Source organism: Copadichromis virginalis, linkage group LG10 (genome assembly GCF_057382275.1).
Source record: "Copadichromis virginalis isolate Kocher_CV1m ecotype Utaka linkage group LG10, C_Virginalis_male_GT1.1, whole genome shotgun sequence".
Lineage (NCBI taxonomy): Eukaryota > Metazoa > Chordata > Actinopteri > Cichliformes > Cichlidae > Copadichromis > Copadichromis virginalis.
Genome location: NC_140627.1, coordinates 28,283,658 through 28,297,106, shown reverse-complemented (window position 1 = coordinate 28,297,106; position 13,449 = coordinate 28,283,658). Strand labels below are relative to the sequence as shown.

The 13,449-nt window shown below is 40.0% G+C and overlaps 1 protein-coding gene across 4 annotated transcripts in view; it reads left to right on the top strand.

The window, feature by feature from the left end:
- The window catches only part of LOC146700728 (glutamate receptor 4), a 157,649-nt gene extending 150,044 nt beyond the window's left edge, over positions 1–7,605 (top strand). Inside the window, exons 14-16 of one of the 4 annotated variants that reach the window (XR_014922600.1) lie at positions 893–1,007; positions 3,070–3,485; positions 6,988–7,051. Coding sequence is in view for 2 of the 4 variants with exons in the window: in XM_085470954.1 (XP_085327080.1) it covers positions 893–1,007; positions 3,070–3,207; positions 6,988–7,152 (418 nt within the window). In the remaining 2 variants the exon portion in view is untranslated. Of the gene's footprint in view, positions 1–131; positions 247–892; positions 1,008–3,069; positions 3,486–6,987 lie in introns of all 4 variants that reach the window. The other 3 variants (XR_014922599.1, XM_085470954.1, XM_085470953.1) reach the window with 3 other exon arrangements.
- The last annotated feature ends 5,844 nt before the right edge of the window (positions 7,606–13,449 follow it).

Sequence of the window (13,449 nt, the reverse complement as noted above, 5' to 3'; positions counted from 1 at the left end):
TAATGCACTTTTCCACCCTTGTCCCTCTCTTACTGCTACTCCTCCCTTTCCTCTCCCCCCTCTCTTCCTTCCCTCCCAAATTGGACAGCATACTCACGCCCTCTCACCAAATATGTTTTATCGTTTTCAAGAAGTGCAGTAAACCTGGCAGTGTTAAAACTCAATGAACAAGGCCTGTTGGACAAATTGAAAAACAAGTGGTGGTACGACAAAGGAGAGTGTGGCAGCGGAGGCGGTGGCGAGAAGGTTAGCCGCTATGACGCTATGCCCATGTGACCTTGATGTGGGTAAAAAAAAAAAAGAGAGATGTGTTTTTGTTGGTAACAGGAGCATCTGCCGGGTCGATCTCTACAGTTACGCAGAAGATTTGGAAACTGCGACTTCTAATCTAGAGTGGAGAGCGAGTACTGTGGAAGCAGAAATATTTGCCGTACTGTTTATGTAGCGGTCTATTATAATTATAAATTAACACCAAAATAAGTATTTTGGAATATGATTGTAGCCCGGTTTGGGATGTTTTAGTGAGGGTAAAAGAGCCAATAGTTTTGGTTTGACAGTACTAGCCTCCAGGGTTATTCTGACAAAGGTCCCGGCAGTATGTGCCCGTTCCAGAAAAGCGATGCAGCCGGGGCTCCACGTATATGTGTCTGTTAGCTCTGCCCCTTCCCCCTTTAACATCCCCCGATAAACCCGACCCTTTAAAACACATAAATGAGCAAAGAGACACGTAGCATAAGTGGGGCCCCTTACTGGCTTCGTCACTTTGTACTGAAGAGTACTGAGCTGCTCTTGTTGGGCTTCTTCTGATTGAATAACATAAAATAACATGTCCTATGATGTTATTTATGTTATTTTCCCCACCCCACCCTTCCCCGCCCCCCGTGATATGAAGAACGCCCGTAAACCTTGCCGTATTGAAACTGAGTGAAGCAGGAGTCTTAGACAAACTGAAAAACAAATGGTGGTACGATAAAGGGGAGTGTGGACCCAAGGACTCTGGAAGTAAGGTCAGTCTCCACCAGCCTGGGAGCCTCCCCTCCTCTCTTTGTCTCTATGCACACTTTTATAGCGCTGGCAGTTCTGTTATTACAGCAGGCTGGCCGATAAGACACATAACAGACACGCAGGTAGAGACTCAAGGTGTAGCCTGGAGGATACAGCATGACAGACACGAGGCATGGCTCGGCGTTTTTACAGCAGCTAAGCGATGTGATGCAACTGCAGATGAAGGCTCACACACACAGTTGACTGTCACCTGAGATGGTTGAGGGCATCTTGAGACTTTACTGTATGTCACACTAGTTGTCAGTGGTACTGTATGCCTCAGCTGTAGCCGCACACTTTGACAGTGATCCATGTTGCTGATGCACTGGAGCATGGAGAGAGTGGCCACGTTGTAACAAATCAGCATGTACGATCCACATCAGTCTTAATCAGAAAATTGCAGTGCAGGACACACGCTATCACCTGCAAATGAGACCGAGCATGACAGCCATTCGTTCGTGTTGAGCCAACGCACCTTAAGGATGTAGGTGATTTATTAAGAGGAGATAAATGGCAGGTTGGGAGCATGAGCGATCAGCTGCATACATTTGAATAAACGAGGGGTTAAACGGTTGGAAGAAACCCGAAAGCTCACATTAGCGTAGCTGCAAAGAAAACCACGGGCCCGTGAGTATTTGGACAATGACACACTTTTTGTAACTTTGTCTCCTACCTCAAATAATCAGAATGTGACTGAAGTGCAGACTTTCAGCTTTAATTCAAGGGATTAAACAAAAGTATTGGATTAACTTTTTAGGAGTTAAAGCCATTTTTTAAAAAAATACTCAGTTTCTCATTTTAACAGGCTCATAATGTACTGTTGATTGACAGACAGTTGGCCCGGTAAGGCCCGTTCCTTTGTTGACTTGCCTGGACTAATGGAATCTTTGCTGGAATCTACTCAAGATCCTTTACCTCGTTCATTCTTAATTCACAGAGTAATAAACTCATAAAAGGCCTGAAAAACCACAACAAACAACTGAAGTAAATTATCCAGGGTAATTATAGTTAAACTGAAAAACTAAAACTACGTGATATAGTTAAATAAGAAAATAAAATTGTTGAAAAGATTTTATGAACTTGGAAAACAAACTAAAGCGAAACAAAAATGGAGGAAATCTCAGGTTTAGCATTTGTTAATTTAGTAAAACGAATTATTTATCGCAAACCTGAATGATACAAGGAAAACCTCTAAAACGGCCTGCACAGCTTTAAAAGAAAATCTTATTCTTAAAAATTAATTTATAAAGCTTCAAATCACAACAGCAGTCACCTAAAGGCACTTTATATAAAGACCCAACAATAATACAGAAAAAGCTGCTACAATGAAATTGACCCCCCATGACCAAGGACTTGGCGACAGTGGGAAGGAAAAACTACCTTGTAACAGGAAGAAACCTCCGGCAGAACCAGACGCAGGGAGGGGCGGCCGTCTGCCATCACCGATTGTAGCTGAGGGGAGGAAGACCGGACAGAAGAAGTAGCTGCACTAAAAACCTATCAGGAAACACAGCATTCGGTGATGTCCTTCAAAAAATGTTCATTTAGAATTATGTTAGTCGGTCCATATGAGGGACGTGTGTGTAAAAATGTCTGTAATTCCTAAACGGTTAATGCAAAGTTTTTTTTAAAACCCTGGAATATAAACTGAAAGTCTACACTTCAGTCATTAATCACATCATGATTGATGTTTCATTTCAAATGGATGTAGTGATGCACAGTGGCAAAGCTACAAAAAAGGCTGTCATTACCCAAATTTATATGGACTGTATTTACAGCACTACACAGCAAAGGGGATATGTGACAAAAGCACGCTAACTGATATGGAGAAAGTTGGAGATATTTGATAACATGGCTACAGACGAAGGTTAGAGGTAGTGTAGTGAAAAAATTATGTTTGATCAGTTTTGTGTGTAAATTTGTATGTTTTTTTTTTTTCCTTTTACGCTGTTTTATGTGTTTAAGTGTTGACTGATCTGCCAAAACGATCTCTAACCCTTGTGTTCCTCTCCCCGCCGGCTACAGGACAAGTCCTCCCAGGCCCTCAGCCTGAGCAACGTGGCGGGGGTCTTCTACATCCTCGTCGGGGGCCTGGGCCTGGCCATGCTGGTGGCCCTCATCGAATTCTGCTACAAGTCACGCAACGAGGCCAAAAGAATGAAGGTGGAGGCCCAGTCCCAATCCCAGTCCCAACACCCCCAATACCACCAATCTCACCGTCACTGCTACCCCTGCCAGACAGGCAGCCCCCGCAATAGCCCAGAGCCTAGCCAAAGCCAGAGTCCCCGGCCCAGCCCCACCATCCACAACTTAGCCGAGTTTAGTGAGGTTTTCAATGGTTATGGCAGCGATGGGGAAGCTGATAAGATGTAGATGGGGTTTTCGTAGAAGGTCCTCCCAGGCCTTTTCTCCCCCCCTCACTAGCTCCCTGCACAGAGACTGTAAGTGAAACCAATCACACCCCCGCTGCTAGCTTCAACATGCTGAGTGACTGTCGTGACCAGTGGCAAACTGCTTCCCACATTTCTGTCCTATCCGCTCACTATGTGGTCATGTGACGTCCTGGTCTGCGTTCAAGCTTTTTTCTCAGTGTGACAGGAAGCCATGAGTCATCTTCAGACATGACGTCGACTGCGCTGCTTCGCAGCTTGTGTGGCTGCAGATGTTGGTCCTAATTTATTGAGCTGTTTTCCTGCCAAAATCCAACAAACACTGCTTATACTGAACAAGATATTCATCGATAATGCTCAAAGTACACGATAAATGTCATTAATGACAACCTTTTTCTAAATATATCACTAGAAACTAATATTATAATGTTATAATATTATATAATGTAAGCTTGGGTAGTTTCATTGGAATAGAAATCTAGATACAGATGTGTAGAAGATATTTCTAATGTTTTTTAGAGTAAAAAGCTGAACAGCTTTTAAAATCCGAGCCTTACTGTGAAGGTCTGCAGCAGCTGTGGTCATAGTGCTTTTACGCACAGCTCCTTAGACTGTGTATAAATGATGGAGTACCTTTCTGGTTAAAGTAAAACTTTCTTATTATGTCCAGCAGGGGGCGACTCTCAGGAACACCACTGTATGGAAGTCTGAGAAATTTCCCTTCGTTTCCTTTGTTTACACTGTCCTGATGAATTTACTATCCCAGTTGCTAGTTTTAAGCCTTACTGAACCCAACATGATGCTTATTTGGAAAATTATGCTACCATTAGCATCAAGAAGGAGGAAAAAGCAGGCTGCTGTATGAGACTCCCTCAGTTTCTCTGAAAACACTCATGTGGAGGCTTCTCAACCAAACCCTCAATAATTTATGAGTAATGGCAGCTATGTGCATCTTTTATACACAGTCTACGCTCAGCCTATCACAATTATAACAGGGAGGAAAGTCATGATAAATGAGGACCAATGTCTTACTTGTACACACATGTCTACACTTGTGAGGGGATTTCATCTAAACTGCAGAGCATTCGTGCATCAGACGTCCACTCTGATCCTCTGATGAATATGAAGCCACTACATAACAAAAAAAAATCATCTCAGAGCATGTAGGAAGTGTATCTACTAAAGCCATATTTAAGCTGAGGTTAACACAAGTGACACCACCTCTCAAGCTGGACTTTATTGATGTGAACTCTGGATATTTCCCCCAGGTCCCTGACCATTAGACTTTCAGATAGCTCTCCTCGCTCGATGTATATCTGTCCTACGTGGTTATGTGTCCCCCATCAGCACTTCAGCACAAACTCTTCATTAGCTTGACTGTTGCTTAGTCAGCTTCCCTGTCCCACTGGCTGCAACTATCACTCACTGTGTAACACTGCTGGTGCTAATGGATTTACATGTAGTATGGGGCTGCTACTGTTCTGAATGGCTGTGAAAGGTGGTTGCTACATTACTGTGTTTACATACATTTCTATATATATATACATATATTTAATTGTATAGTTATGGTATACAGTGGGCCCGTTCTAGAAGTTTTTTGCATGTTGGAGTTTTAGTGTTTGGTATTTGTTATAAGTGAGAGGTTTGTTGGTGGAGAAGAATTAATGTAGCCACTCCTATAACTGCTGTATTCCACCTCTGTGGTCCACTCACACCTTTCATCACAAATTTACAAATTATTACTTTACTTTTAAAAGTTCATTAACAAATATTGGTCATAAGAGAAATATTACTAAGTAATTAACTTTAAAATTGTTTCTTTTTATAATATCTATTTGAAATATAAGTATTTCCTAGCATTTTACAACTAAATTACTAGAACCACGCCAAACGGTGTTTACTATGTTACCTTATACTATAATTATACAATACAGTACACCGTACATATTTATTAGACCACCATCTGTCAGATCTATGACAGGTGGTCTAAATTTATTAACATCTGTAAAAATAAAAGATTAAAAGTAAAATTTCTATTTACATTTTAAAATGAGAATTACAAATTTCAGTTAACTGGTTTTTATTTATTTATTGTAGATGACCCCATGGATCTCATCCCAGTTTATACTTATTTCACTTTATTCTATTGTGATTTTAAAATTCTTGTTTATTACCTTATTAAGTTATTGTATTGTATAGTATTGTATTGCCCTTCCAAACATTTGTAAAATTTTCTAAACGTCACTGAGTTTTCCTTCCACCTAGATATTCCATGGTCTACTCCTTAAGTGTAATTACTAAAAATAGGAAGTGTTCAAGGACCACAGTGACTCAGCCACTGGATTGGCAGACCACGTAAAATTACAGAGCGGGGTCACATAAAGTTATTCAAATACATTTATTTTTTTAATGTTAAAAAATAAACACCTAGAAACATTTTTTATTAAAAAGAGAGTTCATCCTTTATCCGGCATTAACATCAGCACAGAGAGTGTGCACCAGGAGCTTCATAGCACAGGTTTCCATGGCTGAGCCGGTTTCGTAGGTGGCCCAGCACTTCTGACAGCAAACTGTATATTTTACCTTACTTCTCTTTGCCCACCTGGAGTACCATCACTGGCCACCGGGGGGCTGCAGTGTTGTTTAAAGACACATCAAAGTACTGTTTGGTTCAAAGCTATGGAAGCCCATTTCCGCCACTAAAAAAAAAAATGGATCCATAACTCAAAATTTCGAGTTATTTTCTCAAAATTCCGAGTTATTAACTTGAAATTTCGATTTATTAACTCAAAATTTTGAGAAAAGCAACTCGAAATTTCGAGTTAGCGCTGCCAATCAGTAATCTACGTGAATGACGTCATTTCCTTGTTACCCGGAAGCTGAAGCCCTCAGCTACAAATGCTACAGCTAAGCTACCGGTATTACATCCAGTCGTGAATGCACAGATTGCTGAGTGTTTTCAGCCTGGCTTCACAAATGATGAAATCCCTGTGTTATTAACTGAATCACATGGTGTTACTATCAGCAAACATACTCGCGAAAGCGCCAATTTGTTGGGATACGTTTTTGAGTGCACGTTCCTCTGCGCCATATGCTTCCAGGTAACAAGAAAGCGACCTCATTCACGTATATTTTTGATTGGCAGAGCTAACTCGAAATTTTGAGAAAAGTAACTCGAAATTTTGAGTTATGGATACTAGCTTTTTTGTTTTTATTTAGTGGCGGAAACGGGCTTCCATACAAAGCTCACTCGATAAGTTTGGCAAAAAAACTTAAAAAAATTTATTCTGACTGCGTGTTTATTATACTGTATATTCTGCAATAAGCAGAATATACAAGATGTTTTTCTTTTCATTTTAAAGACTTAATCAAAACTTTTTGAGGGAAGTGAATGGTTTCTAGACTACCTCTAAGAAGGTACGATGATAATAAGCAATTTCAGGTTTTATTTAAAACTCCAACAGCCTAAAACTCCAATTTGCAATGCTCCATTTTTTTCTCATCTCCACCTGCTCCACACACAAACCTCTCTCTTCATCTCTTGTCTCCCCAGCTAACATTTACAGAAGCTATGAGGAACAAGGCCCGTCTGTCCATCACCGGCAGCGTTGGGGAGAACGGACGGGTGCTGACGCCTGACTGTCCCAAGGCGGTCCACGCTGGGCCTCCCATCCGCCAGAGCTCCGGCCTCGCCCTGGTCTCCTCTGAGCTCCCGTGAAAACCAAAAACCTCTCAAGTGCCTTATTCCAATAACACCACCACCAACCAATAAAGACCAACAATCACACCGCCCACAAACACAAAGTAACCACAACGCATTCACACAGCTGACGAGTCTCCTCCAGTGGGCGTGACTGGACCGACAACAAACCCCCGCTGGTTAGAGGCTAGTGGCTCGATGACTTCTCTCCGAAATCTGTGGAAACTTGAGGCAGAACTGTCTCTTTTTTTTTTTCTTTTAAACTGGGAAGCGTACGCTTGTGGAAAATCCACTGTGTTTTACAGCTCCAGTGACAGAAGAGGAAGAAGAGAGGAAATGAAAAATATCATGATACGTGATGAAGAGGAAGACCAGAAAACTGTAAACTTGAAACTCAGAACTTTTTTGGATTGCTGTGAATCGTCAAAAAAAAAGAGAAGAAAACAAAACTGAACCACAATCAAGATTGTTTCTGAACTGTATTTGCTACATAGACACGAGCAGCGTTCAAGAGACATCACCGGATATCAACACGGGAGGGTTGACAGCTCAGTGCGCTGAAAAACATTTGTATTCATAAGAACAAATGAAGTCTGTTGATACTGAATATAAGAGCAAACATAGAAAACTGTGAAAATAATAAATATGTATATTCCGTGAACAACAACACAATGAAATCTTTAGCTGTACATAGGGATGACTGTGCTTGCTTTTTAAACAGATGTATATAGCAGATATTGTAGTGAACAGAACTTTTTTTTGGTAAATCATCTTTAAAAAGATTTTATTCATCGCAATAATGAAAAAAAGATGAAAAAGTGAAAAATGAGACGTATGGAAGGCAAAATGTGTTGAATACTTAACTTCATTATATAGGACTATTCAAACTTTTAATGTGAAGGGGTATCGACTGCCCAAATATTCTGATACCTGTTGGAAATTAATAAATATATTCAATGATGAATGTTAACTAGTGCCACCCCCAATCCTTAAACCACAACCCTCACTGTGCAGGCATAGACCCAGAGAGTCGCTCATGAGTAGAGCTTCATAAATCAAGCCTCTGCACTCAGAATATAACTATTTTTTTCATTCTTTGGTCTATTTTTTGTACTCAGAAACGTAAAAGAATTAAACGTCTGTCTCCCGGTTTTAAATGTCGACAGTCAAGTGCTATCTGGGTAGTCCTTTCTAGACCATTATGTTTGCGGAGACGTGACAAAAATCGGACGATGCCATTACTCTCGCTGTATGTTATTTGAAGTGTTTATCGCCAGTAAGACGTCAAACCCCAGCTTACGAAGCTGCCGTTTGTATGTCGAGCAGTGATTAGAGCCCTTCCTTATTTGAATCACTGTGGATCCTCCGGGGGAGGCTGGACACCCTGTAGCAGAAATGTATTTGCTTCGGTCTCAAAGTGTCCTAGTCTCTCCCGGAAGTGGACAATCTGCGATTGGATATGAAAGACGCCACATCTTCAGCAGCACCAGCCACCTTGTCCCTCCCTCCCTCCCTCCCCATCAGCGACGGCTGGGCTGGTTTTCGCCGATTCCTGGTTCGCTCATCTGCTGTAGCCCTGTGTGGAGCGGACAAACCAGCTGACGCAGTCCAGGCCGCCATGCCTTCTTGTTCTGCCATCTGTCTTTAGAGCTGAAGTGTAGTACGGCGTCTTATTTTGGTTCCAGCTGTACATCTTTATTTTGATCTTTTTTAAGTAAAAAAAAAAACAAAGAAAAAGAAATTACAAAGTGTGATGTGATTTGTGTTTTTTCTCAGATCCATGCACCTTTAACTGTGGAATCAGATGTTTGTGTTGAGCAGATGTTGTTCCCCTGTGTTTTAAAAACCATTCAACTGACCACATCTGGGTATTGGGTGGTTCATGCAGGTTTTAACAAGTTAGACTTTTTCTAAATTTCACAGTGGTGCCATTTTATTGGCTTCTGGTCCAGCATTTTTAATCTGTTTGGAATCTGTCTGGGACACCCATTTAATTTCTCCTAGATGTCTGACCTCAGTTGGTCCTGATAAGTTAGAGATCCAAGCCGAGGAGTGGAAATATCAAAGAAAGGAGGATAAAGATGGAGATGCCAAGCGGGAGGAAAAGAGGAAGACCCTTCGTGGATATTGTGAAGGACGACATGCAAAGGTTGGTGTGACAGAAGAGGATGGAAGGGAGCGCTCAAAAACAAACCTTCATCTTTAAACAGAAGCTAGTTTTTTTCAAGTTTGTCCTTACACGGGGACTTGGGTTTTATAGAGCTAACAAAAATGGTTCAAACAGCTTTATCGGCAGAGAAATGTCCACTATGCGAGGACACAGGGTCTCAGGAGGTTACAGCTGCTTTGTATAAAGACATTATTGGGTTTCTTGCTGATGCCTTACGCCGCGGCGTAAGGCGCAAGGTCCTTTAAGGAAACATTTAAGGAAACGTTAGAATATTGGGGAATATATTTGCTTTTTTGTGCTCTCGGTTGTTACAGTGGTGTGCGGTAGTGCAAATTTTGGTGTCGACCCAATACAAAGTAAATACAGGGCCAAAAATTGCACAGATACTATTAACCTATAAAGGCAGCTTATGTCGAAGAGGGTTTTCTGAGATGAATCATCATCAGTCTGCAAATCCTGAATGCATTTTAATGACCACACCACGTTTCAGCTTTTCATGTATTTTGAAACGAAGTTTTTAGGAGACCTGGAATGTAAATGTGTCTGTCTCTCAAGTGCTTTGAGCTAAATATATAAAAAAAAATTATTTCCCCAAAATTTATTTATTTAAAACAGTCTTAGAGGACAGAAAGAAAGTATTAATACTATCGTGCTACTATCAACCCAACACCAACACCACCGTTGGTATCATTACTATCAATATTTGAACGAGCCCAGCCACATTTAGATTAAAATATTACTTGTATAGTTAACCCTTTAAGACCTACCATAGAACCGAGTCCGCCAGAGCGTATATTATATTTTTACATGCTGTGGTGCCATTTTTGGGAGCATTTCAAGTTGCTATACATCAATACAACCATTATAGCCCAAATTTGAATAATATGTATGCATTAAGTGCATAGTAATTACATAAACTACAAAAAAAATTGAAAATCGTTTGTTTTTTTTAACGTATGTTTCTAGTTAGAGAAATTTAAGAGGCTTATCCCTCAAAACTGTAAATACAAAAAAAGTTGCACAAAATAGTTTCCCACCACAGGAAATTTATTTTGAGTGTCTTTTATTTTTGAAATACACCAATTTTTATATACTGCAGGAAAAACAAAAATAAATATTATAGTGCAAATTTGCAAAAAAGCAGCATGTGCATCAAAATAAATTATTTCCAGGACTGAGTCCTAAGCATCCCAGAAACGACACAGAAAGTCATAAAGTCAAAGATAACTTTTAAAAACACCAGTCTAGGCTCATGAGGCCCTGATGGTAAAAAAAAAAAAACACATTTCCGCGAAAATGACGTCACGTCCGGTTTCAGCTGATCGGGTCGGCAAAGCGTGTTTCTGGAATATTATGTTTTTGTTGCTGCAAGTGCTTTTTATGCAGTTTTTGCAAAGCTTTATGTGGAAGGAAACTGTGACCGAGGACAAGCTGATGGCATAAGATGTAAGTACAACTCCTCCGGTTTCATATGCAAAACAAATTTTTGCGCTAGCTTAAGTGGTTGCAGAGCTACCGGGATTTAAAAATAGTTACGCAAAACAGAGCGTGCCTGCTCCGACCGTTTTAAAGGGTTAATTAATATCTACTGTATTACCAAAAACGATTTACTATTCTCGGCCAATAAGGTATGATGGAGTATGTTTTTTAGAACCATTCTTTTAGCAAAAAAAGGAATAAAAAACTATGAAAGCGGCTCACTGCACAAAAAATCTGTATTATTAAAAAATTGTGCATAGATTAGAAACACTGAAAATAATTATTGTGCAGAAAAATATTCCCCATCAGAGTAATACTGAGCTGATTTCAAACATTTGATACTACGTTGAATCTAAAGTATCTACATATTCTAATAAATCATATTTGTAGTTGCCATCCTGTGAGGTCCACATATTTCTGAAAACAACAACAAAATAACAGCTGCTATGAGCGCAATAACACATGCCTACATCTCGATTTTGTTTAAAGTACATTAAAAAAAAAAGTCAACATTAATACTAAATATATAAGCTGAATTGAATCACGGTGTTAAGGTTAACTGTCACAGGGAGATATTGACTGGATACTGATCTTAAGCCAAAATCTAGTTTTTGTACAGCTTTTTTTGTATAACTTTTGAGCATTATTAACATGAAATAATTCATCATTTCAACAACAAAACAACAGCCGAAAAATCCACGGGTAACGCTGGATGTTTGATCTGTTTTATGATTCACTGTAGAAGACCTTTTCTTAAATGCGTGTTCTGTAACTTAACTCATATGTAAGCCTCATATTTTAATACAGCATGACTATAAAGACCAGGCATTACATCAGGGAAAGGTTGAAACCACACCGCACATGAGCCTGGTGTCTGTTGTAGGTCCAAACAAAGATGTCTTTTGCTTTATGCTTGTTTTGACCTGACAAAATCCACTTTTTATTAAAGGTGAAGGTAAAAAAGTGAGGATACAGATGCTGAATCAAAGTGAGATGTTAGAGATTCCCATCACTGCCCTCTGCTGATTAAAAATGTTATTTCACTCCATGTATGACAGCTGAAGCCAGTGTGGGAAATCCTTACTTACCTGCAATTAATATCTCTGTAATCAAAATGTACAATGTTGCTATCAGCTGACACTCATTATTTTACCAGGCTCAATAGCCCATCAAAATAAGTGTGAGTATAGATGCCCAGCAAAGTAACATCACCAGGACTGAGGCGTCGTTCCATGTCAGTTTCACGCCACCTCAGATTTATGGGGCGGAAAACACCAGGAATAATATACACTTAATAGAAACTGGGCAAAATTCCAGGTCCTTTGTGGTTTTTGGATATTTTCCTAGCTTTTCTTCCATAACACATACATAATATATACAATATTCATAATATTCTTTAAAACTGTCCAAATTAGGTGGACTGGATTCACAGATATTAAAACTTGAATATGACAAAGAACACATTTTCATCCAACTCCCATTGAGTGGAGAGTTTCTGTAAAAACCATCATAAATTTGGGATAAAATATTGTCTCTGATTTTCTCAGTATGAACTTTTGAAATATTAGGAACATTAGGAATTTAAAATGTAATATTACAGGAATTATGTGATGACAAATGACCAAAAAATTGAAACCTTTATGAAAAGCATCTACGTTCCACTTGTTCCTGAATCGGTGAAACACGTTTGTCGTTTCCACAGCAGCAACAGTTTCAGTGCTGTGCTTTGTTGGAGGCTGACATGTTTAGGCATGTGTTGCCAGGAAACAATAATGCATGCTTAATTTGCCATGAAATAATGAAACGAGACCCAGCTGGCTATTTAACTGGCTGTCGGCTGATGGTTTATTACATGGGTGTTAAACACAAGGCCGGGGGACCCAGAACTGGCCCGGCACAGACTCTGTGGGCTGGATTTTACCCTTTAACTGCAGGTTTTACAGCAGGGCTGCCCAATCCCGGTCCTCGAGAGCTACCGTCCTGCAGCTTTTAGATGCATCCCTACTCCAACACAGCTGAATCAAATGGTTTGATTACCTCTTCAGCATGCCATCATGTTTGGCAAAGGCCCGATAACAAGCCATTCATTTGATTCAGGTGTGTGGGAACAAGGATGCATCTAAAAGCTGCAGGACGGTAGCTCTCGAGGACCGGGATTGGGCAGCCCTGTTTTACAGCTTTCCTCACTCACAGCCATTCATGCTACACCAAATTAACCATGAAATGACAAAAGTTACTGACTTTTCATGACCAAATATAATTTTTGGACCAACTTAAAAAAAAAAAAAGAACCTTTGTGTGAATTAAAAACCATCTGCTCTATAGTTCCAGGACAGTCTGGGTAACGAGCTACCTGAACTGTTTCTTAGATTCTTTATTGGCTAGAACTGAGCAAACTGAGACTTGCTGTTGAAATTGCACTTTAATACAATATCTCAAGAATTGTGTGTATAAACATGGCCTTTAATTCCTGATGAAAGTCTGAACTGTAATCACTCGCTGTTTAAATCCACTGTGATGCACAGACACAAAACTACAAATAAGTGTGTCATTGTCTGAAAGCTTACAGTCCTAACTGTAGGTTAAAGCTAAGTGCCGGTCCTACAGCGCCCCCATGACTGTGATCCAAGGATATCCTCTCACTCTGCAGGTCAGATACCCTCTGA